The sequence below is a fragment of the Crotalus tigris genome, unplaced genomic scaffold, assembly GCF_016545835.1.
Source record: "Crotalus tigris isolate CLP2741 ecotype Arizona unplaced genomic scaffold, ASM1654583v1 scf7180000021161.317274829:111860, whole genome shotgun sequence".
NCBI lineage: Eukaryota > Metazoa > Chordata > Lepidosauria > Squamata > Viperidae > Crotalus > Crotalus tigris.
The window spans coordinates 1-25,173 of NW_024098374.1; the positions used below are offsets into that span (position 1 = coordinate 1).

At 44.2% G+C, this 25,173-nt stretch overlaps 1 protein-coding gene across 1 annotated transcript in view; it reads right to left on the reverse strand.

Moving 5' to 3' along the window:
* Window positions 1–14,432: 14,432 nt before the first annotated feature.
* Window positions 14,433–25,173, reverse strand: part of WNT11 (Wnt family member 11) — a 48,908-nt gene continuing 38,167 nt past the window's right edge. The window contains 1 exon segment of the mRNA XM_039369557.1: window positions 14,433–15,645. Within this exon segment, the coding sequence (XP_039225491.1) occupies window positions 15,471–15,645 (175 nt within the window). The 3' untranslated portion in view covers window positions 14,433–15,470.

A 25,173-nucleotide genomic window follows, 5' to 3' on the forward strand; every position in this document is an offset into this window, starting at 1 on the left:
AGCATCAAGGCAAAATGGAATTACAGCACTCCTAAAGCTGCTCTTTGCCTTAATTGCAGCTGGGTTGGGAACTGTGGACTCAGGATAAAGAGATCTTGTAGCAAGGGAGAAGCAGAAGAAGGAGAAGTCAAGTGTGATTAGCAAGGCTCCTTGTGTGCCTCAGGAAAGCCCACTTTTGTATGCAAAAGCATTGGTTTGCATTTTGATCCCGGTAACCCTGAAATTGCCTGGCCAGTTTTAGGTTACGGCAGAGTCCATGGAAAAAGTCAGAATAATGGAGAACAACAGCAAATATCAAACAAATGGTTAGGAGAAGCAAAGCAGGTCAAGGGGTTTGAGTTTCTTTAAAAAAATATATATTTGTTTGCTGCCTTTATTTAAGGAAACAGAAGAAAGAAAGAAAGAAAGAAAGAAAGAAAGAAAGAAAGAAAGAAAGAAAGAAAGAAAGAAAGAGAGAAAGAAACCAGAAGGAAGAAAAGGAAAGAGAAAGACAGAAAAGAAAGAAAGAAAAGAAAAAGAAAGAAAGAAAGAAAGAAAGAAAGAAAGAAAGAAAGAGAACAGAAGGAAGAAAAAGAGCAAGAAAGACAGGAAAGGAAGGAAGGAAAAGAAAAGTAAAAAGAGAGAAAGAAAAGAAAGGAAAGGAGAAAAAGAAAGGAAGAAATGTAATCAAAATCCTGGTACATATTATCACCTGTGTGATGTGTTAAAACAAAAAAAATTTGGGCAAAAATACATACTTGGTTAGAAAAGATGTAGGGAAACACGTAGACTTTAAACCTGAACTTTTTTTGTTAGGTATAATTCCAGAAAATATTGGATAAGCGAAGTGTATAATTAACATTACATATATTAACAGCAGCGAGGATTGATAGAATAGAATAGAATAGAATAGAATAGAATAGAATAGAATAGAATAGAATAGAGCAGGAAGGGACCTTGGAGGTCTTCTAGTCCAGCCCCCTACTGAAGCAGGAGAACCTATACCATCTCAGACAAGTGACTGTCCAGTCTCTTCTTAAAAACCTCCAGTGATGGAGTGCCCACAACTTCTGGTGGCAAGCTGTTCCATTGGTTGATTGTCCTCACTGTCAGGAAGTTTCTCCTTAATTCCAGGTTGCTTCTCTCTTTGGTCAGTTTCCATCCATTGTTTCTCGTCCTTCCCTCTGGTGCTTTGGTGCTTTTCTTTAGACTAGCCAAACCCAAGTCCCACAGCTGTTCTTCATACCTTTTGGTCTCCAGGCCTTTGATCATCCTTCTCTGAATTTTTTCCAAACTCTCAACATCTTTTTTGTGATATGGTGACCAGAATTGGCTGCAGTATTCCAGGTGTGGTCTTAACTAGGGCTTTATAAAGCGGTAATATTACTTCGCGTGATCTTGATTCTATGCCTCTGTTTATACACTGGACGAAGAGATAATCAAGAAAATGCTGGACTGTGCTGAAAGGGACAGACTTATATTGAGGATCCAAGAAAAAGATGATAATAATAATAATAAAGTTGGAAGGGACCTTGGAGGTCATCTAGTCATCTAGATGCAGAATATTTCCAAACATGGAACTTAATAATAATAATAAAGTTGGAAGGGACCTTGGAGGACATCTAGTCCAACCCCCTGCTCAGGCAGGAAACCCTATACCACTCCGGACAAATGGTTGTCCAGTCTCTTCTTAAAATCTTCCAGTGTTGGAGCATTCACCACTTCTGGAGGTAGGTTGTTCCACTGGTTAATTGTTCTCACTGTCAGGAAGTTTCTCCTTAGTTCTAGGTTGCTTCTCTCCTTGATTAGTTCCCATCCGTTGCTTCCTGTCCTGCCTTCAGGCACTTTGGAGAATAGCTTGACTCCCTCTTCTTTGGGGCAGCCCTTGAGATACTGGAACACTGCTATCATGTCCCCCCTCGTCCTCCTCTTCGTTAAACTAGACATACCCAATTCCAGCAACCGTTCCTTATGTGTTTTAGCCTCCAGTCCCCTAATCATCTTTGTTGCTCTTCTCTGTACTCTTTCTAGAGTCTCAACATCTTTTTTACATTGTGGTGACCAAAACTGGATGCCGTATTCCCAATGTGGCCTTACCAAGGCATTGTAAAGTGGTATTAATACTTCACGTGGTCTTGATTCTATCCCTCTGTTAATGCAGCCTAGCATTGTGTTGGCCTTTTTGGCAGCTGCAGCACATGGCTGGCTCCTATTTAAGTGATGGTCCACTACGACTCCGAGGTCCCTCTCACAGTTACTACTATTGAGCAAGGTACCCCCTATGCCATACCTGTACATTTGGTTTTTCTTGCCTAAATGTAGAACCTTTGCTTTTTTCACCATTGAATTTCATTTTGTTAGATAGCGTCCAGTGTTCAAGTCTGTCCAGATCCTCCTGTATCTTAAGCCTTATTTTATCACTGGCTGGAAAAACGGGATAGAGAGTAAGAACTTAACTTCTATTACTAAGCCAAACAAATCCATCAAGACAACACGTTGTTCATTAAGCACGGATGAATTGTAATAATAGAAAATTAATAAAATATTATATTATATATATTTAAAAGAAAACAATTTATCTGTGGAGCAAGAACTGGCCATTTAAGAGGACGAGAAATGGGCAAGCACGGGAACGGAGCCTTTGAGGAAAACAGGAATCTGAACTAAATGGCTTCCATTCCCAGCCTTGTAAGCAAAACCTGAAACACGTTTTGTGCGTTTCACTGGCCCTCGTGACACCACTTGACAGATATTCATTATTTTAATAACCGGTGACCCTTGATGGGGTTGTCTAAGCGCTTTCCAAACTTTTAACATGTCTCCGAATGTGGAGGACCTTTTGATCTGAGATCCGCGCGTTGGCAGCCTTCCTGACAGGCTAACTATTAGCAGATTTTTCTTCTGCAGGGCGAAGAACCCTGCTGAAGGATCCATCAACATTTCGTTGGCTTTGCACCATTTGTCTAGGAGGGGAAATAGTTTAGAGATGATTTAGAGCCTGTTTTTGTGGGGCAACTTTTCCCACTATTGTCCTATATTCTGTCTCAGCTTTGGGGGGCTGTTCCCCCCCTCTCTCTCACTGAAAAATAAGAAAAGGGTGCGGACCTTGATATAAAGAAGAAGAAGAAGAAGAAGAAGAAGAAGAAGAAGAAGAAGAAGAAGAAGAAGAAGAAGAAGAAGAAGAAGAAGAAGAAGAAGAAGAACTGAAAGGTTTCAAGAAGAGAACAGAAGACCATTATAGTCGCCAATAAAAGAATATTGGTAACTCAGGGATAAACTGTGGGGTCCTTGGTGCTCTCTGAGCTTGGTGGTTTTCTTGTAAACTAGGTAACAGCATCAGTATTAGAAGGGAGGGGGGTTGTGGAGAGGAGGAGGAGGAGGAGGAAGAGGAGGAGGAGGAGGAAGAGGAGGAGGAGGAGGAGGAGGATTGAGGTCCTTAGATCTCTTTGAGTTTTGTTGTTTTCTTGCAGACATCTCATAACCCATCTAGGTAACATCACCAGTACTGGAAGAGGGGGTGTTGTGGAGGAGGAGGAGGAGGAGGAGGAGGAGGAGGAGGAGGAGGAGGAGGAGGATTGAGGTCCTCGATTCTCTTTGAGCTTTGTTGTTTTCTTCCAGACATTTCATAACCCAACTAGGTAACATCATCAGTACTAGAAGGGAGGGGGAGGGTTTCTCCCTGTTTATGTACAAGTGGCTTGCCCTGTCAGTGTTGGTGGGTGTGGACTTTGTGTTCCTTGAGTGGGTTGTTTTACTGTTAGCTTGTTTGTCTGAGTTGGTAGTTTCTTGATTGGGGTATTGTATGCTTCTTGATTGTTGGTCTAGTGCAAGGGTAGGCACTTTGGCCCCTTCATGACTTGTGGACTTCAACTCCCAGAATTCCTGAGTCAGCATGGGGGAACTATGGCCCCTTCATGACTCGTGGACTTCAACTCCCAGAATTCCTCAGCCAGCAAGGGGGAACTATGGCTCCTTCATGACTTGTGGACTTCAACTCCCAGAATTCCTGAGCCAGCATGGCCCCTTCATGACTCGTGGACTTCAACTCCCAGAATTCCTGAGTCAGCAAGGGGGAACTATGGCCCCTTCATGACTCGTGGACTTCAACTCCCAGAATTCCTCAGCCAGCAAGGGGGAACTATGGCCCTTCATGACTCATGGACTTCAACTCCCAGAATTCCTGAGTCAGCATGGGGGAACTATGGCCCCTTCATGACTTGGGGACTTCAACTCCCAGAATTCCTCAGCCAGCATGGGGGAACTATGGCCCCTTCATGACTTGCGGACTTCGACTCCCAGAATTCCTCAGCCAGCATGGCTCAGCATGGAAACCTCTCCTTTTCCCCTCAGCATGGCTGGCTCAGGAATTCTGGGAGTTGAAGTCCACGAGTCATAAAAGAGCCAAGGTTGTCTACCCCTGGACTAGAAGATCTTTAAGGTCCCTTCCAATTCTCTTTTTCTGTATTCTGTTCTAAAGGTTATGCCAAATTTGACTAAATTTGGGAGGAGGTTTCGAAGTATTTCCAGCAGGACTACCCGATTCTGTAACAGCTTTGTTCCTTAGGCCATCTGCCTGTTAAACCCGCAATAATCGTTTTTCTCACACCTATATATACATATACATCCGAACTAGACTGTGTTGCTTCTGTGTGCCACATATGGGTGTGTATGTGAATATATGCATAATTTATTTTATTTATTCATTGTCATGTTTATGCAGTGTATATTAGAGGGGTTACCCTTTGAGAGCTGTATGCCATGAGATCTCATTTTAATGTAGGCTGATTAGTGTACATTTAAAGTGAGAATAAAGATTATTCTATTCTATCCTATTCTACTCTACTCTACTCTATTCTATTCCATATTTTCTATTCTATTAGCAACGGGTGGAAACTAATCGCCAACACTCCAGAAGACAGGCTTCAGATACAGAAGGATCTGGACAGACTTGAACACTGGGCACTAACTAACAAAATGAAATTCAATGGTGAAAAAAGCAAGGTTCTACATTTAGGCAAGAAAATGCACAAGTACAGCATAGGTGGCACCATGCTCAATAGTAGTAACTGTGAGAGGGACCTCGGAGTCCTAGTAGACAATCACTTAAATATGAACCAGCAGTGTTCTGCAGCTGCCAAAAAGGCCAACACAGTGCTAGGCTGCATTAATAGAGGGATAGAATCAAGATCACGTGAAGTATTAATACCACTTTTTAATGCCTTGGTAAGGCCACACTTGGAATACTGCATCCAGTTTTGGTCACCACGATGTAAAAAATATGTTGAGACTCTAGAAAGAGTACAGAGAAGAGCAACAAAGATGATTAGGGGACTGGAGGCTAAAACATATAAGGAACGGTTGCTAGAATTGGGTATGTCTAGTTTAACGAAGAGAAGGACAAGGGGAGATGATAGCAGTGTTCCAATATCTCAGGGGCTGCCATAAAGAAGAGGGAATTAAGCTATTCTCCAAAGCACCTGAAGGCAGGACAAGAAGCAACGGGTGGAAACTAATCAAGGAGAGAAGCAACCTGGAATTAAGGAGAAACTTCCTGACAGTTGGAACAATTAATCTGTGGAACAGCTTCCCTCCAGAAGTGGTGAATGCTCCAACACTGGAAGTTTTTAAGAAGAGACTGGACAGCCATAGGGTTTCCTGCCTGAACAGGGGGTTGGACTAGATGACCTCCAAAGTCCCTTTCAATATCATTATTATTATTATTATTATTATTATTATTATTATTATTATTATTATTATTATTATTACTATTATTATTATATTTTCTATTCTGTTTCGTTCTGTTCCATTCCGTTCTGTTCCATTCTCTTCCCTTCCATTCCCTTCCGTCCCATCCCATCCCATCCCATCCCATTCTATTCTATTCTATTCTATTCTATTCTATTCTATTCTATTCTATTCTAAATTGTATCATTATTCTATTCTATTCTATTCTATTCTAAATTGTATCATTATTCTATTCTATTCTATTCTATTCTATTCTAAATTGTATCATTATTCTATTTATTCTTTCTATTCTTTCTATTCTATTCTAAATTTCTATTCTATTCTATTCTATTCTATTCTATTCTAAATTGTATCATTTTCTATTCTATTCTATTCTATTCTATTCTATTCTATTCTATTCTATTCTAAATTGTATCATTATTCTATTCTATTCTATTCTATTCTAAATTGTATCATTATTCTATTCTATTCTATTCTATTCTATTCTATTCTATTCTATTCTATTCTATTCTATGGGACATGTGTGATGCAGCTGGCCGTGAAATAACAGAAGGCTTGCTTGCTACTATGGTCCCTTCCAACTCTGCTATTCTGTATTTTGAATGTTAATTGAAGAGTTTTTACTACAGCTGGAACCTATTTGTGGCCTGCTCTACTTTATCAACCTGTCTCCTATTTTTACATACCACATTGTTCTCCTGTTAAAATCCCAGATTCTCATCTGGGTGTGTTTTTGTGCATGTGTGTGTGTTGTTTCCCAGAGACATTATATCAACCTGCTGGCCATATAAACGGTAATCCTTGTCTTGCAAGCATTCATTTAAGTTGCAATGGCACTGAAAAAAGTGACTTATGACCATTTTCAAACCTACAGTCATGGCAGCATCCACGTGGTCACAACCTCACAATTCAAACGCTTGGCAACGGACTCACATTTATGACAGTTGCAGCGTCCTGCGGGGTCACGCAATCCCCTTTTACGAACATTGACAAGCAAAGTCAATGGGGAAGCCAGATTCACATTAAAAAAAGTGTAACTAACTTAACAACTGCAATGATTCACTTAACAATTGTGGCAAAAAGGTCGTAAAATGGGGCAAAACTCACTTAACGGCTGTCTTGCATAGCAACAGAAACTTTGGCTCTCCGTTGTGGTTGTAGGTCAAGGAATAATAATAATGATGATGATGATGATGATGATGAAGTTGGAAGGACCTTGGAGGTCATCTAGTCCAACCCCAGGCAGGAAACCCTATACTATCTCGGACAAATGGCTGTCCAGTTTCTTCTTAAAAACTTCCAGTGTTGAAGCATTCATCGCTTCTGGAGGCAGGTTGTTCCACTGGTTAATTGTTCTAACTGTCAGGAAGTTTCTCCTTAGTTCTAGGTTGTTGTCCTTCTGGGTCTTTGGCAGTGTTCACATGAATTTGGAAATCTGCCTACCACGGGTGGGGAACTATGGACCTTTTATGATTTGCGGACTTCAACTCCCAGAATTCCTGAGCCCACCATGCTGGCTCAGGAATTCTGGGAGTTGAAGTCCACAGGTCATGAGGGGGCCATAGTTCCCCCATGCTGGCTCCGGAATTCTGGGAGTTGAAGTCCCCAAGTCATGAAGGGGCCATAGTTCCCCCATGCTGGCTGAGGAATTCTGGGAGTTGAAGTCCACAGGTCATGAGCGGGCCATAGTTCCCCCACACTGGCTGAGGAATTCTGGGAGTTGAAGTCCACAAATCACGAAGGGGCCATAGTTCCCCCATGCTGGCTGAGGAATTCTGGGAGTTGAAGTCCACAAATCACGAAGGGGCCATAGTTCCCCCATGCTGGCTGAGGACTTCTGGGAGTTGAAGTCCACAAATCATGAAGGGGCCATAGTTCCCCCATGCTGGCTGAGGAATTCTGGGAATTGAAGTCCGCAAGTCATGAAGGTGCCATAGTTCCCCCATGCTGGCTCAGGAATTCTGGGAGTTGAAGTCCACGAGTCGTAAAGGAGCCGAGGTTGCCTATCCCTGGTTTAGGGTCTCCTGCTTGAGCAGGGGGTTAGACTAGAAGAGGGGCCATAGTTCCCTCATGCTGCTCAGGAATTCTGGGAGTTGAAGTCCGCAAGCCATAAAAGGCCCATGGTTCCCGACTTCTGACCTAGAGCAAGCGACGAACTCAAGGATCAAAGCACCCTGAATGGTTACAATCTCACATTCATTTAAAAAGGGCAGAAAATAAGGACCCCTTCTAAGGAGAAAGGATTGCTAAGGAATAACCCTCCTACCCCTAATGTTTTATTCCTTTCCAGAGCAAATATTATAAATCCCTAATGGCTGTTTAAAAAGAGAATTATATAACCGTAGAGGGAACAATGGAATACCTCAGGAACACATGTTTGTAATCTATCCAATCAACGCAATTGCCCTGTTGGGTTTAATATTAATGCAGCCGAGGCAGAGCTGTCCTGTCCTATTTCCTTAACTGTGGCTTGCTATTGTCCTTTATGTTTGGATGCTGATCAGATGCAGAAACAAGATTTGCAAGCAGAAAAGATCCACGTGTAGTACGGGCACCTTGTTTTTCCTCATAATGGTAACCCTTGACTTGCAACGATTCATTTAACGACCGAAGTTATAACAGCGCTGGAAAAAGTAGTTCACAACTGGTAGTTATTGTCCACGGGGTTGCTACACACTGTATTTGTTTCATAGGAGGTTGCAAAGCCAGAGGAGAAGAGATTATTTATTTATTTTTAACAAGGGAGGTGATTTCTTCAAGCCAAAAAGCGAGAACAGATTTGTTTTTATTTAGAATTCTTTTGGGGGCCAGGAATTGATTATATCATAATTCAAACCATGATCTGAAACTTTCAGAAAATCTAAGAAAAGAACACCCGGCAGCAACAGGTGTGAGAGACAGTTGGGTCTAGTGCAGTGGTTCTCAACCTTTTTAATGCTGCGACCCCCAACCGGTCATAAGTTGAGGACTACTCAACCGGTCGTAAGTCGAGGACTACTCAACTGGTGCAGCACCGTTTGCAGAATGGGACTTTTGGCGGGCTCAGCAGGGCAGAGACAGCCTGGACAATTCCTATTGGCTTTGGAAAGCCAATAGAATTAGACTCTATTCAAGAGAGTCTATCCTATTGGCTTTCAAAAGCCAATAGAATAAAAGGAAGTAGCACAGCTCAGGAAAAGGGGGAAAAAATGGCGGACTGCATTGTTTGGCGACCCCCGTGAAATGGTCGTTCGACCCCAAATGGGGTCCCGACCCACAGGTTGAGAATCACTGCTCTAGTGGTTAAAGCAACAGATTAGAAAGCAGGTGATCAGGAGTTCTAGTTCTGCCTTGGGCGTGAAAACTGGTTGGGTGATTTTGGGCCAATCTCTTTGGGCCAAACACCAGGAGACAGAGAGTTCTAGTCCCGCCTTAGGCATGACAGTCAGCTGGGTGATTTTGGGCCAGTCACCAGGAGACCGTGAGTTCTAATCCTGCCTTATGCATGAAAGCCAAGTGGGTGACTTTGGGCCAGTCACCAGGAGATGGCAAGTTCTAGTCCCGCCTTATGCATGAAAGCCAAGGGGGTGACTTTGAGCCAATCACCAGGAGATGGAGAGTTCTAGTTCTGCATTAGGCATAAAAGCCAAGCGGGTGATTTTGGGCCAGTCACCAGGAGACAGTGAGTTCTAATCCTGCCTTATGCATGAAAGCCAAGGGGGTGACTTTGGGTCAGTCACCAGGAGATGGTGAGTTCTAGTCCCGCCTTATGCATGAAAGCCAAGGGCGTGACTTTGAACCAGTCACCAGGAAACAGAGAGTTCTAGTCCTGACTTACGCATGAAAGCTGGCTGGATGACTCTGGGCGAATCATCAGGAGACGGTGAATTCGAGTCCTACTTTAGACATGAAAGCCATCTCGGTGGGCTAGTCTCTCTCAGTCCCCACCTCACAGGATTGTTCTTGTGGTCGAGAAAACAGGAGTAGGCAGGAGTGTGAGATATTGTTCCCACCCTTGAGTTATTAATAATTAAAAGGGGGGGGCTCAAAATCTACTAAATAAAATGAAAATTAATTCAAAAGCTGAAAAGCGTGGGGGAGGAAAAGCACTTAAGCGGGAAGGCCGATATTCCTTTCGCCCATCGCCCACGAAGAGGACCATGTTTCTCAGCGATCTCTGACAAGCCAGAATGCAAAGTTACATTAAGCAGAAACAGCCCATTAAGCTGAAGGACTTCAGAACGTACTTAGGCCTGTCAGAGCAAATCCGAGCTGAAAACCACAGAAATAGGCCCGAGAAGGGGTGGGCTCTTAGCTGCGAGCTCTTTAGCTTTTTCTTACTGTAATCTCTTCTGCTGTCAGTCCTCAGTAATGCGAGGCTGATAAATGTCTGTGGAGATTCTCCATCTTCCAGGTCACGATTGTCCCAAAGATGCTTTTTCATGAGGCAACAAGGACTTCCTTGTTTTTCTTTCAAGACGTTTCGCTCCTCATCCAAGAAGCTTCTTCAGCTCTGACTGGATGGTGGGGAATGGAAGGGTTTATACTCCTTGCAGAAAAACTGGTCATTTGCCTTCTTTTAGAGGGTCGTAGAGGCCACTTGAAGGTTTGTCTGTGTCCTCAAGGTCACCTGAGTGGTGCCAATGAGTGTGGAGCCTCTTTGGAACTGCTGAGAGGACTGTGTTGTGGAGTTGTGCTTTCTGCAGGATGTTTCAGCCGTTCCACGAAGGCTCCCATTTATATCCCTCAGGTGACCCTGAGGACACAGATTAACCTCCAAATGGCTTCAATGACGCTCTAAAAGGATGCAAATGACCAGCTGTCTGCAAGGAGTATAAATCCTTCCATTCCCCACCATCCAGTCAGAGCTGGAAGAAGCTTTTTGTCTATGGAGATTCTCTGTCATCCAGGTGATGGTGGTCCCAAAGGTGTTTTTTTCAAGAGCAACTGGACTTTCTTGTTTTTCTTTGAAGACGTTTCGCTTCTCATCCAAGAAGCTTCTTCCACTCAGATTGGATGGTGGGGAATGGCAGGATTTTTGCTCCTTGCAGACCGCTGGTCATTTGCATCCTTTCAGAGTGTTGTTGAGGCCATCTGGAGGTTTATCTGTGCCTTCAGGGTCACCTGAGTAGGTGTGCAAATGGGTGTGGAGCCTTCTTGGAACTGCTGATTCAGCAGTTCCAAGAAGGAAGGCTCCACACCCATTTGCACCACTCAGTTGAAAAGGTGAAACTATGTTGATCCCTGCATTACCAATCTGTCTTTTATGTCCTTGCATGCAGGAAAAGGATAGGATATGGAGAAACAAATTGAAGAGGCAAAGAAGGAGAGGGGGGAGTCCTTTTCCCAAAGATACGTCAGCCATTTTGTTTTGCAGCTCTGTTTTCTGACAGGAAACAGGGCTCTTCCCTCTGAGAACCCTGGATCCCTTCGCTAATGAAACCACGGTTAATTGCAGTCAGATTGCCAGGTCTTCCTCCCCCCCTCACCTGATCATCCCCCCCCCCACAACTTCATCTAAGGCAGGGGTCTTCAAACTTGGCCCTTTATGACTTGTGGACTTCAACTCCCAGAATTCCTCAGCCAGCGTGCCTGGCTGAGGAATTCTGGGAGTTGAAGTCCACAAGTCATGAAGGGGCCATAGTTCCCCCACGCTGGCTCAGGAATTCTGGGAGTTGAAGTCTACAAGTCATGAAGGGGCCATAATTTCCCCATGCTGGCTGAGGAATTCTGGGAGTTGAAGTCCACAAGTCATGAAGGGGCCATAGTTCCCCCCTGCTGGCTGAGGAATTCTGGGAGTTGAAATTCACAAGTCATAAAAGGCCAAGTTTGAAGACCCCTGATCTAAGGAAAAACTTCCTGACAGTGAGGACAATTAACCAGTGGAACAGCTGGCTTCCAGAAATCATGGGTGCTCCATCACAGGAGGTTTTTAAGAATAGACTGGACAGTCACTTGTCTGAAATGGTATAGGGCAGTGATGGCGAACCTTTTAGAGACTGAGTGCCCAAACAAACTGCAACCCAAAACCCACTTATGTATCGTTGGGTGCCGGGTGGGTGTGGCCCATTGGTGGGTGTGGCCCATTGGGTGGGCATTGCTTCGGTGGTAACGGCAGACTGGGTGGGACTAAAAAGTTCAATCAATTCCAACTTTGTGAGATCTTTTTTTCCTGTGAGAACTTGAAATTGAGTGATTGAGTGAACCTTTTTTTTTTTGCACATGGCGGTGGAGGCCTAAAGCAAAAAAGTTTTATAAAACCCAGCTGAAGGCCTTGGACTGGGGTGTTGGCATGCGTGCCCACAGAGAGGGCTCTGAGTGCCACCTGTGGCATGCGTGCCATAGGTTCGCCACCATGGGTATAGGGTCTCCTGCTTGAGCGTTGCTAAGCGAGACAGTTGTTAAGTGAGGCTTGCCCCATTTTACAACCTTTCTTGCCACCGCTGAACTGAATCACTGCAATTCTTCATTTGGTAATGTGGTTGTTAAGTGAATCTGGCTTCCCCATTGTCAGGTCACAACCAGTAAGGACATCACCCCAGGACACGGCAACCGTCATATAAAGATGAGTCAATTGCCAAGCATCCAAATTTTCATCACGTGACCCATGGGGATGCTGCAAGAGTCATAAGTATGCAGGTCCCAGATTTTGGATGTCTTCTGCCAGTTAGCCCATCTGAGGTACGGTCATTCCAAAATCGTTGCCGTACGGCGCACTGTTCCGCCCAATTGAAAGTTACAAACAGCCAAACAGACGCGAGAGTTTTAGTAGTATAGAAATAAGAAGGAATCTACAATAGGGTTTCTGCAGGCATTGCTTATCTTGTTCTCCTGAATTAGAATAGAATAGAGCTGGAAGGGACTTTGGAGGTCTTCTAGTCTAGCCCCTTGCTCAAGCAGGAGAACCTATACCATTTCATTTCATTTCATACAATACAATAGAAAATATAGAATAGAATAAAATAGAATAGAATAGAATAGAAAATATAGAATAGAAAAAATAGAATAGAAAATATAGAATAAAAAAAATAGAATAGAAAATATAGAATAAAAAATATAGAATAGAATAGAAAATATGGAATAGAATAGGATAGAATAGAATAGAAAAAATAGAATAGAATAATAGAATAGAATAGAATAGGAAATATAGAATAGAATAGAATAGAATAGAATAGAAAATATAGAATAGAATAGAAAAAATAGAATAGAAAATATAGAATAAAAAAATAGAATAGAAAAAATAGAATAGAATAATAGAATAGAATAGAATAGGAAATATAGAATAGAATAGAATAGAATAGAAAATATAGAATAGAATAGAAAAAATAGAATAGAAAATATAGAATAAAAAATATAGAATAGAATAGAAAATATGGAATAGAATAGGATAGAATAGAATAGAAAAAATAGAATAGAATAATAGAATAGAATAGAATAGAAAGTATAGAATAGAATAGAATAGAATAGAAAGTATAGAATAGAATAGAATAGAATAGAATAGAATAGAATAGAAAATATAGAATAGAATAGAATAGAAAATATAGAATAGAATAGAAAAAATAGAATAGAAAATATAGAATAAAAAAAATAGAATAGAAAATATAGAATAAAAAATATAGAATAGAATAGAAAATATGGAATAGAATAGGATATAATAGAATAGAAAAAATAGAATAGAATAGTATAGTATAGTATAGTATAGTATAGAATAGAATAGAATGATATACGCCTCCCTCCAACATTTGGAACACAGCCCTAACAGGGTGGTGGTCAAAGGCCAAGACAGGAAGTCCTCAACTTACAACGGTTCCTTTAGTGACCAGGTGACCCTGGGACCCTGCAACCATCGTCAATGCAGGCCAGGGGCCAAGAGCCCGAATTTTTATGACTTGACCATGGGGCCAGTTGTGAGTGTGGGGTCCCCAGTCATAGGTCACTGTTTTCAGTCCCCCTGTAACTTTGGAGAGTTGAAAAACAAATGGTCCTGCCTTGAGGATACTCCCTGTGTATCCCCCATCTACCTGTATCCATGGCTAGATGAAACAAGAGGCCAATAAAGGAGAATATTTGTAGCTCAGGGTTGAAATGAGGGCTCCTTGAGCTTGGCGGTTTTCTTGCAGACGTTTCGTTATCCAACTCGGTAACATCATCAGTGCTAACATCATCACATAATCACTAGATGGTGATGTTACCTAGATTCGGTCATGAAACGTCTGCAAGAAAACAGCCAAGCTCAGAGAGCACCAAGGACCCCACAGTTCTCCTCCTCCTCCTCCTCCTCCTCCTCCTCCTCCTCCTCCTCCTCCTCCTCCTCCTCCTCCTCCTCCTCCTCCTCCCTGCAAACCCCTCTCCCTTCTAGCACTGATGGTGTTAGCTAGTTTGGTCATGAAACGTCTGCAAGAAAACCACCAAGCTCAGAGAGCACCCAGGACCCCACAATCTTCTTCATCCTCCTCCTCCTCCTCCTCCTCCTCCTCCTCCTCCTCCTCCTCCTCCTCTTCCTCCCTGCAAACCCCTCTCCCTTCTAGCACTGATGGTGTTAGCTAGTTTGGTCATGAAACGTCTGCAAGAAAACCAACAAGCTCAGAGAGCACCAAGGACCCCCTCACTGTGACAAGAGATAAGGAAAGCATTACCAGTGTGGTTATCCAGTGTGATTATATTTGCTCTGTCTAATTTTTTTTTTTAAAAAAAAAACCATTATTTTTTAATAAATAAAAGGAGCCAAATAACTGGTCAGCTGCCCAGCAAATCAGCAGCCTTTAGCATCACATTTATTTGCAATAAAGCTTTGAAGCCCCACAAAAGATTTCGCCGGAATAGAACAGAATATCCTCGATCAGCAAGCAAGCCAGGCCAGGCCCACGATATCCACCATATTGTGAGTGCGCCCACCACACGGTCGCCAAAATCCAGAAGTTTCTTTGACCCTCTCAAAAACTAGAGGTACTATCTGTCTCCAAGACCTCTTTCATGTGTGTGTGTGAGAGAGAGAGAGAGAGAGAAATCACCAGATACATTAAAAAAAACAAAAACAAAAACAAAGGGAGGGCAAGAAATTTCCAGCAAAAAAATCAAACGTTGGCAAGAATAAAAGAAAGAAGAAAAAAAACCAGAAGATTTTAGGAATCTGGCATTTCGTTTGGTCTTTCCAGGCAACATTGCCAGTTTTTTTTAAAAAAAAAATAAAATAAAACAGAAGGAGCCAAATGGAGATGTTGTTAGAGGTGAAAAGAAGCAAAGCTAGAAGATAAAACCGTTCCAGGGTGGAAAAAGTTTGACAAAGCCCCCCCCCCCTTTTGGGGGGGGGGAATTGAACATCATGGGATACAGAGCGTCCACTGCATTAGAGAAGAAAAGCAAATGTCCAAGCACTTTAGGAAAAGATCCTCTCTAAACCTCAAACGCCCCAGATCCCAGATGGGTGGCCACGATCAAACCCAAGATGATTCATCTCCGTGAACGAGATTTCTCAGAACAATTGTGCCTTCTTGGTTAGGTCCAAAGTCCTTGCTTTCAAAGGGTTTCATGGACCAGCTTTTAGGTCGTCGACAAGCAATTGTTTGAAAAGATCATCGAAGGATGATACAATCTCTGTTGGCCAAAGATCAGGACTGATTTATTTTGATTAAACTCAGAGGTCCTTGCAAGGAAGTTTGGTTTTTTTTCCCCCTCTCCATCCTCCTTGTTTGAGGGTCCCGTGAGGGAAAAAGATGGCACCGACGTCTCCCTTGGCCCACGCGGCAGAGCGGCGTGGAGGCAAAGCTTCATTTGCACACGTATCTCTCGACGTTCCGCTCACACTTCTTGCAGGTGACGTAGCAACACCAGTGATACTTGCAGTGGCACCTCTCCACCACCTTGTCCATGTAGGGGTTGTAGCCGCGGCCGCAGCACATCAAGTCACAACTGTCGCTGCCGTTGGACGTTTTGTTGCACTGCCTGGAAAAAAAAGGAGGAAATGACAGCCAGTGAGGATAAACCAAGGCTCTGATAGCGGTCTTTGACCCCAGGGTGCTTCCCCCCCCCAGAGGCAACTGGACTTTCTTGTTTTGCTTTGAAGACGTTTCACTTCTCATTCAAGAAGCTTCTTCAGTTCTGACTGGATGGTGGGGAATGGAAGGATTTATACTCCTTGCAGACAGCTGGTCATTTGCAACCTTTTAGAGAGTTGTTGAGGCCACTTGGAGGTTTGTCTGTGTCCTCAGGGTCACCTGAGGGGTGCAAATGAGTGTGGAGCCTCTTTGGAACTGCTGAGAGGACTGTGTTGTGGAGCTGTGCTTTCTGCAGGATGTTTCAGCAGTTCCAAGGAGGCTCCACAGCCATTTGCATCCCTCAGGTGACCCTGAGGAGAAAGATTAACCTCCAAGTGGCCTCAATGACTCTCTAAAAGAAGGCAAATGACCAGTTTTTCTGCAAGGAGTATAAATCCTGCCATTCCCCACCATCCAGTCAGAGCTGAAGAAGCTTCTTGGATGAGAAGCGAAACTTCTTCAAAGAAAAAAACAAGAAAGTCCAGTTGCCTCTTGAAAAAGACCCTTTGGGTCAACCTCCATAGGTATCTTCTAGTGAGGGACTGCGAGAAAGAAGGGCGGGGGTCGATCTCTTCTCCAAAGCGCCTGAAGGCAGGACAAGAAGCAACGGATGGAAACTAATCAAGGAGAGAAGCAACCTGGAACTAAGGAGGAATTTCCTGACAGTGAGAACAATTAACCAGTGGAACAGCTTGCCACCAGAAGTTGTGAATGCTCCAACACTGGAAGTTTTTAAGAAGAGACTGGACAGCCATTTGTCTGCTATGGTACGGGGGTCTCCTGCTTGAGCAGGGGGTTGGACTAGAAGACCTCCAAGGTCCCTTCCAACTCTTGTCATTCTGTAATCTCCTTTATGAGTCCTTCTAGAACAGGGGCAGGCAACCTTGGCTCTTTTATGACTTGTGGGCTTCAACTCCCAGAATTCCTGAGCCAACATGGGGGAAATATGGCCCCTTCATGACTCAGGGACTTCAACTCCCAGAATTCCTGAGGCAGCATGTGGGAACTATGGCCCCTTCATGACTCGTGGACTTCAACTCCCAGAATTTCTGAGGCAGCATGTGGGAACTATGGCCCCTTCATGACTCGGGGATTTCAACTCCCAGAATTCCTCAGCCAGCATGGGGGAACTATGGCCCCTTCATGACTTGTGGACTTCAACTCCCAGAATTCCTCAGCCAGCATGGGGGAACTATGGCCCCTTCACGACTTGTGGACTTCAACTCCCAGAATTCCTGAGCCAGCATGGGGGAACTATGGCCCCTTCACGACTTGTGGACTTCAACTCCCAGAATTCCTCAGCCAGCATGTGGGAACTATGGCCCCTTCATGACTTGTGGACTTCAACTCCCAGAATTCCTGAGCCAGGCATGCTGAGGGGAAAGGGAAAGATTTCCAAGCTGAGCCAGGCTGGCTCAGGAATTCTGGGAGTTGAAGTCCATGAGTCATGAAGGGACCATAGTTCCCCCATGCTGGCTGAGGAATTCTGGGAGTTGAAGTCCACAAGTCATGAAGGGGCCAAAGTTCCCCCATGCTGGCTCAGGAATTCTGGGAGTTGAAGTCCACAAATCATGAAGGGGCCATAGTTCCCCCGTGCTGGCTCAGGAATTCTGGGAGTTGAAGTCCCCGAGTCATAAAAGAGCCAAGGTTGCCTACCCCTGTTCTAGAGATTGCCCATCTCTTTCAAAGGAGGAAAATAATTACCTGCGTACAGATAACCCTCGGGTTACGACCACAATGGAGCCCAACATTTCCCTTGCCAAGCAAGACAGTTATTAAGTGGGGTTTGCCCCATTTTATGACCTTTCTTCCCGCAGTTTTTAAGTGAATCTGTGCAGTTGTTAAGGGAATCATTTGGTCGTTAAACGAGTCTGGCTTCCCCCCATTGACTTTGCTTGCTGGAAGCCAGCTGGGAAGAGTATGAATGCTGATCCTATGACCCTGGGATAGCACAACAGTCATAAGTACATGCCAGTTTCCCAGCGCTGGAATTTCGATCACGTGTCCTGGGGAGGAGGCAATGGGTTGTAAATGTGAAAACGGTCACAGGTCACTTTTTTCACAGTCCTTGTAACTCTGGATGGTCATGAAAAGGATGGTTGTAAGTCAAGGACTATCTGTCATAAGCAGTCAGCTCAAAGACGGTTAATTTAATTTCTCCTTAAGTCAAGTCACCTTTGAGTCAGGCTTGGATTCAGGCCTATGAAGTACTGTAGAAGGAGCTGAGCATGGCTTTCTCCAATCCAGCCTCCCACGCTGGTGTTTCTCCAGGGTTCCCAGCCCAGCAAGCTTTGAATCTCAGCCTGTTCATTTTCCCAGGTTCAGCCAAAATTAGATAAAGTAGATATAGATTCTTCCCTTCCCTTCCCCATTTCCTTTCTCTTTTCTTTTCTCTCTAATTTCTCCTTTCCCTCCCCTTCTTCCTTTCTTCTTTCCTTTCTCTGTCCTTTCTCTTTCTTTTCCCTTCCCTCTCTTCTATTTCTATTTCTTTCCTTTCCTTCTTTCCTTCCCTTTCCTCTCTTATATTTCTATTTATATCCTTTCCTTTCCTTCCTTTTCCTCTCTTCTATTTCTATTTCTTTCCTTTCCTTCCTTTCCTCTCTTCTATTTGTTTCTTTCCTTTCCTTCCCTTTCCTCTCTTATATTTCTATTTCTATTTATATCCTTTCCTTTCCTTCCCTTTCCTCTCTTCTATTTCTATTTCTTTCCTTCCTTTCCTCTCTTCTATTTCTATTTCTTTCCTTTCCTTTCCTCTCTTCTATTTCTATTTCTTTCCTTTCCTTTCCTTTCCTTTCCTCTCTTCTATTTCTATTTCTTTCCTTCCTTTCCTCTCTTCTATTTCTATTTCTTTCCTTCCTTTCCTCTCTTCTATTTCTATTTCTTTCCTTTCCTTTCCTTTCCTTTCCTTTCCTCTCTTCTATTTCTATTTATATCCTTTCCTTCCCTTTCCTCTCTTCTATTTCTATTTCTTTTCTTCCTTTCCTCTCTTCTATTTCTATTTCTTTCCTTTCTTATCTTTCCTTTCCTCTCTTCTATTTCTATTTATATCCTTTCCTTCCCTTTCCTCTCTTCTATTTCTATTTCTATTTCTATCCTTTCCTTCCCTTCCCTTTCCTCTCTTCTATTTCTATTTCTTTCCTTTCCTTCCTTTTCTTTCCTTTCCTCTCTTCTATTTCTATTTATTTTCTATTTCTTTCCTTTCCCTTTCCTCTCTTCTATTTCTATTTCTTTCCTTTCCTTCCTTTCCTCCCTCCCCCCCCCCAGAACCCTTGAAGCTCTTTCCCCAAAACGTACTGCTGCGAGGGGGGGGGGGTTGCTTTGCACAAAGCTCTCCTTTACGGGTCCGATCAAGGCTGGTGAGGGAAATTGGGGTGGGGGGAATGAGTAGGGAGGGTTGGGAGGAGCTGCTCTCCCCGCAGACCCCTCCGCAGCAGCGAAGGGGAGGAAAGGAATCCAGCAAGATTTATGGGAACAGGCCTCTGGGGCCATCGCACTGGGATTGATGAAGTGCTGAGACCTCGTGTATTATTTCTGATGCCGCTGGGCTCCCCCCCCCCCGCCTTTGTTATTCCAGATCTGGCTTCTCCGGGTTCAAGTCCTGCCTCTCCCCCACCTCTCACACACACCCCAGCCCGCCTCCTCCCTCTCGTAAGGCTCCTTTTTGGAGCAAGCCTGGGAAGATGGGTCAATATTTAGAAGTCCTTGGAAAGCGCCTGGAGGCCTTCTTTGCAAGCTCTGCTCCATCCTGACAGCTGCCCACGACTTGCAACCTGCACGCTGTGTGTTTGTCTAGTGCGGGACCAAGAGAGGAGTGGTCTGCACATGTTGAGTCTCAGGATGGGGGAAAGACCCCTCTTTAAGCCCAATCTCTCCTACGCCAATGGGCAAAGAAGAGAAGCAACGACAGAATAGCAGAATTACAAGAGTTGGGAGGGACCCTAGAGGTCTTCTAGTCTAACCCCCTGCTCAAGCAGGAGACCCTAAACCAGGGATAGGGAACCTTGGCTCCTTTACGACTCGTGGACTTCAACTCCCAGAATTCCTGAGCCAGCATGGGGGAACTATGGCCCCTTCATGACTGGTGGACTTCAACTCCCAGAATTCCTGAGCCAGCATGGGGGAACTATGGCCCCTTCATGATTTGTGGACTTCAGCTCCCAGAATTCCTCAGCCAGCATGGGGGAACTATGGCGCCTTCATGATTCGAGGACTTCAACTCCCAGAATTCCTGGGCTAGCATGGCTGGCTCAGGAATTCTGGGAGTTGAAGTCTACGAATCATGAAGGGGCCAAAGTTTCCCCCAGGCTGGCTCAGGAATTCTGGGAGTTGAAGTCCACGAGTCATAAACGAGCCAAGGTTGCCTACTCCTGCCCTAAACTATTTCAGACAAATGATTAAAAACCTCCAGTATTGGAGCACTCACCACTTCTAGAGGTAAGTTGTTCAGAATAACGGGAGGGACCCTGGAGGTCTTCTAGATCAACCCCCTGCTCAAGCAGGAGAATCTATACCATTTCAGACAAGTGATTGCCCAATTTCTTAAAAACTTCCAGGGATGGAGCGCCCACCACTTCTGAAGGCCAGCCGTCCCGCTGATTAATTGTTCTCACTATCAATAATTATGGAATAATGCAGTTGGAAGGGACCTTGGAGGTCCTCTAGTCCAACCCCTCTGCTCAGGCAGGAGATCCTATACCATTTCAGACAGGTGGCTGTCCAATCTCTCCTTTAAAAACTCCACAACGTCTGAAGGCAAGCCATTTCCACTGTTTAGTTGTTCTACAACTCCCTTGCTTGATTAGGTTCCCCAAAAAGTAAAAATGCCCACCATTTAGATAGTCCTCATCTTACAAATGTTTGTTTAGTGACCATCTGAAGTTACACTGGCACTGGAAAAGGTGACTGGCAACCAGTCCTCGCACTTAGGACTGTCACAGCATCTCCACAGCATCCAAATTCAGGGGCTCGGCCACCAGCCCATACACTGGTCCTCGACATATGAGCCCTCAATTTCCGTTACTAAGCAAGACAGTCAAGTGAGTTTTGCCCCGTTTTATGACCTTCCTGCCCACCGTGAATCACTGCCGTTGTTAACTCAGTCACGCAGTTGTTAAGTGAATCTGACTTTGTCAGAAGGTCGCGAAAGGGGATCCCGTAACCCCGGGGACGCTACGACCGTCGTAAATGTGAGTCGGTTGCCGAGCGTCTGAATTGTGATCACCTGACCACAGAGGTGATGCGACGGTCGTAAGGGTGAAAAACGGTCCTAAGTCACTTTTTTAAAGGGCCGTCGAAACTTTGGATGGTCACTAAATGAACGGTTGTAAGGCAAGGATTGTCTGTGTTTACGATAGTTGCAGCATCCCGGGATCATCCCACTAGCAAGCTTCCCAGCTGGTTTCCAATATGCAAATTCGGTGGAGGAAGCTGGTTTCATTTAGTGACTGCTTGATTCACTTAACAACTTCACGGGTTCACTTAACAAGCGTAGCGGTGACTTGTGACCATTTCTCACATTTAACGACCGTTGCAGCCTCCCCACGGTCACGTGATCAAAATTCAGACGCTTGGCACAACTGACTCACGTTAATGACGGTCGCAGCATCCTGGGGGGGTCACGTGATCCCCTTTTGCGACCTTCTGAGAAGCACAGTCAATGGGGGAAGCCGGGTTCGCTTAACGACGGTGTGACTCACTTAACGACTGCAGGGACTCAGTTAACAATGGTGGCAAGAAATGTCGTAAAAATGGGGCAAATCTCACTTAACAAATGTCTCAGTTAGCAACAGAAATATTGGGCTCACTTGTGGTCGTAAGTTGAGGACTACCCGTATTTGTGAAGGATGTTCATATAACAAAAGGGGAAAGAAAGAAAGAAAGAAAGAAGGAAGAAAGAAAGAAAGAAAGGAAGGAAGGAAGGAAGGAAGGAAGGAAGGAAGGAAGGAAGGAAGGAAGGAAGGAAGGAAGGAAGGAAGGAGAGATGGATGGAAGGAAGGGAGGAAGGAAGAGGGAGGGAGAGCGAGAGAAAGAAAAAAGAAAGAGAGAGAGAAAGAAAAGAAAGAACAAAAGGAAGGAAGGAAGGAAACAAAGAAAAAGAAAAAGAAAGAAAGAAAGAAAGAAAGAAAGAAAGAAAGAAAGAAAGAAAGAAAGAAAGAAAGAAAGAAAGGAAGGAAGGAAGGAAGGAGAGATGAATGGAAGGAAGGGAGGAAGGAAGAGGGAGGGAGAGCGAAAGAAAGAAAAAAGAAAGAGAGAGAGAGAGAAAGAAAAGAAAGAACAAAAGAAAGGAAAGAAAGAAAGAAAGGAAGGAAGGAAGGAAGGAAGGAAGGAAGGAAGGAAGGAAGAAGAGATGGATGGATGGAAGGGAGAGAGGAAGAGAGAGGAAGAGCGAGAGAAAGAAAAAAGAAAGAGAAAGAAAGGAAGGAAGGAAGGAAGGAAGGAAGAAAAAAAGAAAGGAAGGGAGAGAGACAGAAAAAAGAAAGAAAGAAAAGAAAAAGAAAACTAAAGTTAATAAATGTATAAGTGACTTTGAATCTTCTTTTCAACAGATTTTTATTCAACAGATTTTTATTTATTATTATTATTCCTAAATATTTTGCAAGTTCTCTCAGCCCCTCACTTATCTACATCTTTCTTAATCTTCAAGCCATCAATTTATTTTTTTTACTTCTTTCAGCAAAAAGCCCATATAAGGTTTTTCAGTCTTTCAAAAAATAATAATAATAATAATAATAGTAAAAATGTTGCTTGGTCTCTGACAGATCAGTTTTGCCATTTCTGCCCATTTCGATGTTTCCCCCATTCATTCCTCTCTCCCTGTGGGATTGCAAGGCTATTTGCAAGTGTCAGGAGCCACCACTAGCCAATTCAGAAGGAAGCTGGAGAAAGTGCTGAATTACGGCCACAGATAAACTTCACACAATCACTATTGCTCTGCAGCAGCAGCAGCAGCATCAGAACAGTTGCCAGGCTTTGAAAATATTTTGACTCCGCTCAGAGCAAGTTTGAATTTCTCCTGCCAGCAACAAAACACTGCAGAATCAAACAGATTCTTTTCTTTGATTGTTTTGGAGTCAATAAAAGAAATTGAGGGAGGGAGGAAACATACGGAGGGAAGGGAAGGGAAGGGGAAGGGAGGAGAAGAAGAGGAAGGAAGGGAGGGAGGGAGGAAAGGAAGGAAGCAGAGGGGAGGAAGGGAGGAGGAAGGAAGGGAAGAAGGGATAGGGAGGAAGGAAGGAAGGAAGGAAGGAAGGAAGGAAGGAAGGAAGCAGAGGGAGGGAAGGGAAGCGGAAGAGGAAGAGGAAGGGTGGGAGGAGGAAGGGAAGAAGGGATGGGGAGGAATTAAAGGGAGGGATGGAGGAAGGAAGGGAAGAAGCAGAGGGAGGGAAGGGAAGAAGAAGGGAAGAGGAAGGAAGGAAGGGAGGAGGAAAGAAGGAAGGAAGGGAAGAAGGGATAGGGGATTAAAGGAAGGGAGGGAGGGCTGGAGGAAGGAAGGAAGGAAGGAAGGAAGGAAGGAAGGAAGGAAGGGAGGAGAAGGAGGGAAGGGAAGGAAGAGGAGGAAAGAAGGAAGGAAGGGAAGAAGGGATAGGGAGGGATTAAAGGAAGGGAGGGAGGGAGGAAGCAGAGGAAGAGAAGAGGAAGCGAGGAAGAAGGAAGGGAAGAAGGGATAGGGAGGGATTAAAGGGTGGGATGGAGGAAGGGAGGAAGCAGAGGAGGGAAGGGAAGAGGAAGTGAGAAGGAAGGAAGGAAGGAAGGAAGGAAGGGATTAAAGGAAGGGAGGGAGGAAGGAAGCAGAAGGAGGGAAGGGAAGGAAGAGGAGGAAGGAAGGGAAGAAGGGATAGGGAGGGATTAAAGGAAGGGAGGGAGGGAGGAAGGAAGCAGAGGAAGAGAAGAGGAAGCGAGGAGGAAGGAAGGAAGGGAAGAAGGGATAGGGAGGGATTAAAGGAAGGGAGGGAGGAAGGAAAGACTGTGCAGAAGACCCTTGATGTTTCCCAGTTATCTTTACTCTCTTTGGGTCTGTTCTGCGCTCACACAGATCAGGCTCAAGGCTAGGCTAGCATTCCTTTGAGAGGGCAGATCCAGACCTCCTTCAGCAGATCATCCCCCTGCTTACATGGGTCAACAGAAGAAGGTGAAGGAAAGAGAAAGAGAAGGGGAGGGGGTGGGAAGGAGGAGAGGAAGGGGGAACAGAAGAAGGAAGAGGAAGGAAAAGGAGAGAGGAAGAAAAGAGGAAGGAAAAAAAGAGGAGGAAGAAAAGCCAGACAAGGAACACCCACCAATAAATTTTTAGAGCTATAGGCTAGAGACTAGAGTAAAACAAAACTAATTTAAACAGTATTGCGACAATATTGCTGCTAGGAGCAGAGTTGCATTTAAGCGAAACTTCACTTTTTTTTTTTTTTAACTTCTGAAGATAATCCAGCCGAGGTGGCGCAGCAGTTAGAGTGCAGCACTGCAGGCCACTTTAGCTGACTGTGTTCAGCAGGTCAGCGGTTCCAATCTCACCGGCTCAAGGTTGACTCAGCCTTCCATCCTTCCGGGGTAGGTAAAATGAGGACCCAGATTGTTGGGGGCAATGTAAAATATATATATATATACATTGCTTACTGGTGTACACCGCTTAGAGAGTGTTTGCACTTAAAGCGGTATATAAGTCTCATAAATAAATAAATAAATTAAAATCCTTAGATTGATATATCTATCATCTGTCTGTCTGTCTATCTTTTAGAAACGGCTCATCTCCATCAAGGAAGGACTCTGGGTGGTGTACAAATAAAATATTTGCTTATTTGAGACCATTCAGTTCACCCCACTGTATAGTGTAAGCACTCCAAAGATTGAGAGAGAGAGAAGAGAGAGAGAGAGAGAGAGAGAGAGAGAGAGAGAGAGAGAGAGAGAGAGAGAGACATAAAGAACAGAGAAAAAGGGAGAGAGAGATACAGAGAGAGAAAGAACACAGAACACAGAGAGAGAAAACAGAGAGAAAAAGAGAGAACACACACTCAGAGAGAGAGAGAAAGCAGAGAGAATCAAGATCACGTGAAGGGTTAATACCACTTTACAAGGCCTTGGTAAGGCCACACTTGGAATACGGCATCCAGTTTTGGTCACCACGATGTAAAAAAGATGCTGAGACTCTAGAAAGAGGGCAGAGAAGAGCAACAAAGGTGATTAGGGGACTGGAGGCTAAAACATATAAGGAACGGTTGCTGGAATTGGGTATGTCTAGTTTAATGAAGAGAAGGACAAGGGGGGACATGATAGCAGTGTTCCAATATGTCCAGGGCTGCCCCAAAGAAGAGGGAGTCAAGCTATTCTTCAAAGCCCCTGAAGGCAGGACAAGAAGCAACAGATGGAAACTAATCAAGGAGAGAAGCAACCTGGAACTAAGGAGAAACTTCCTGACAGTGAGAACAATTAACCAGTGGAACTACCTGCC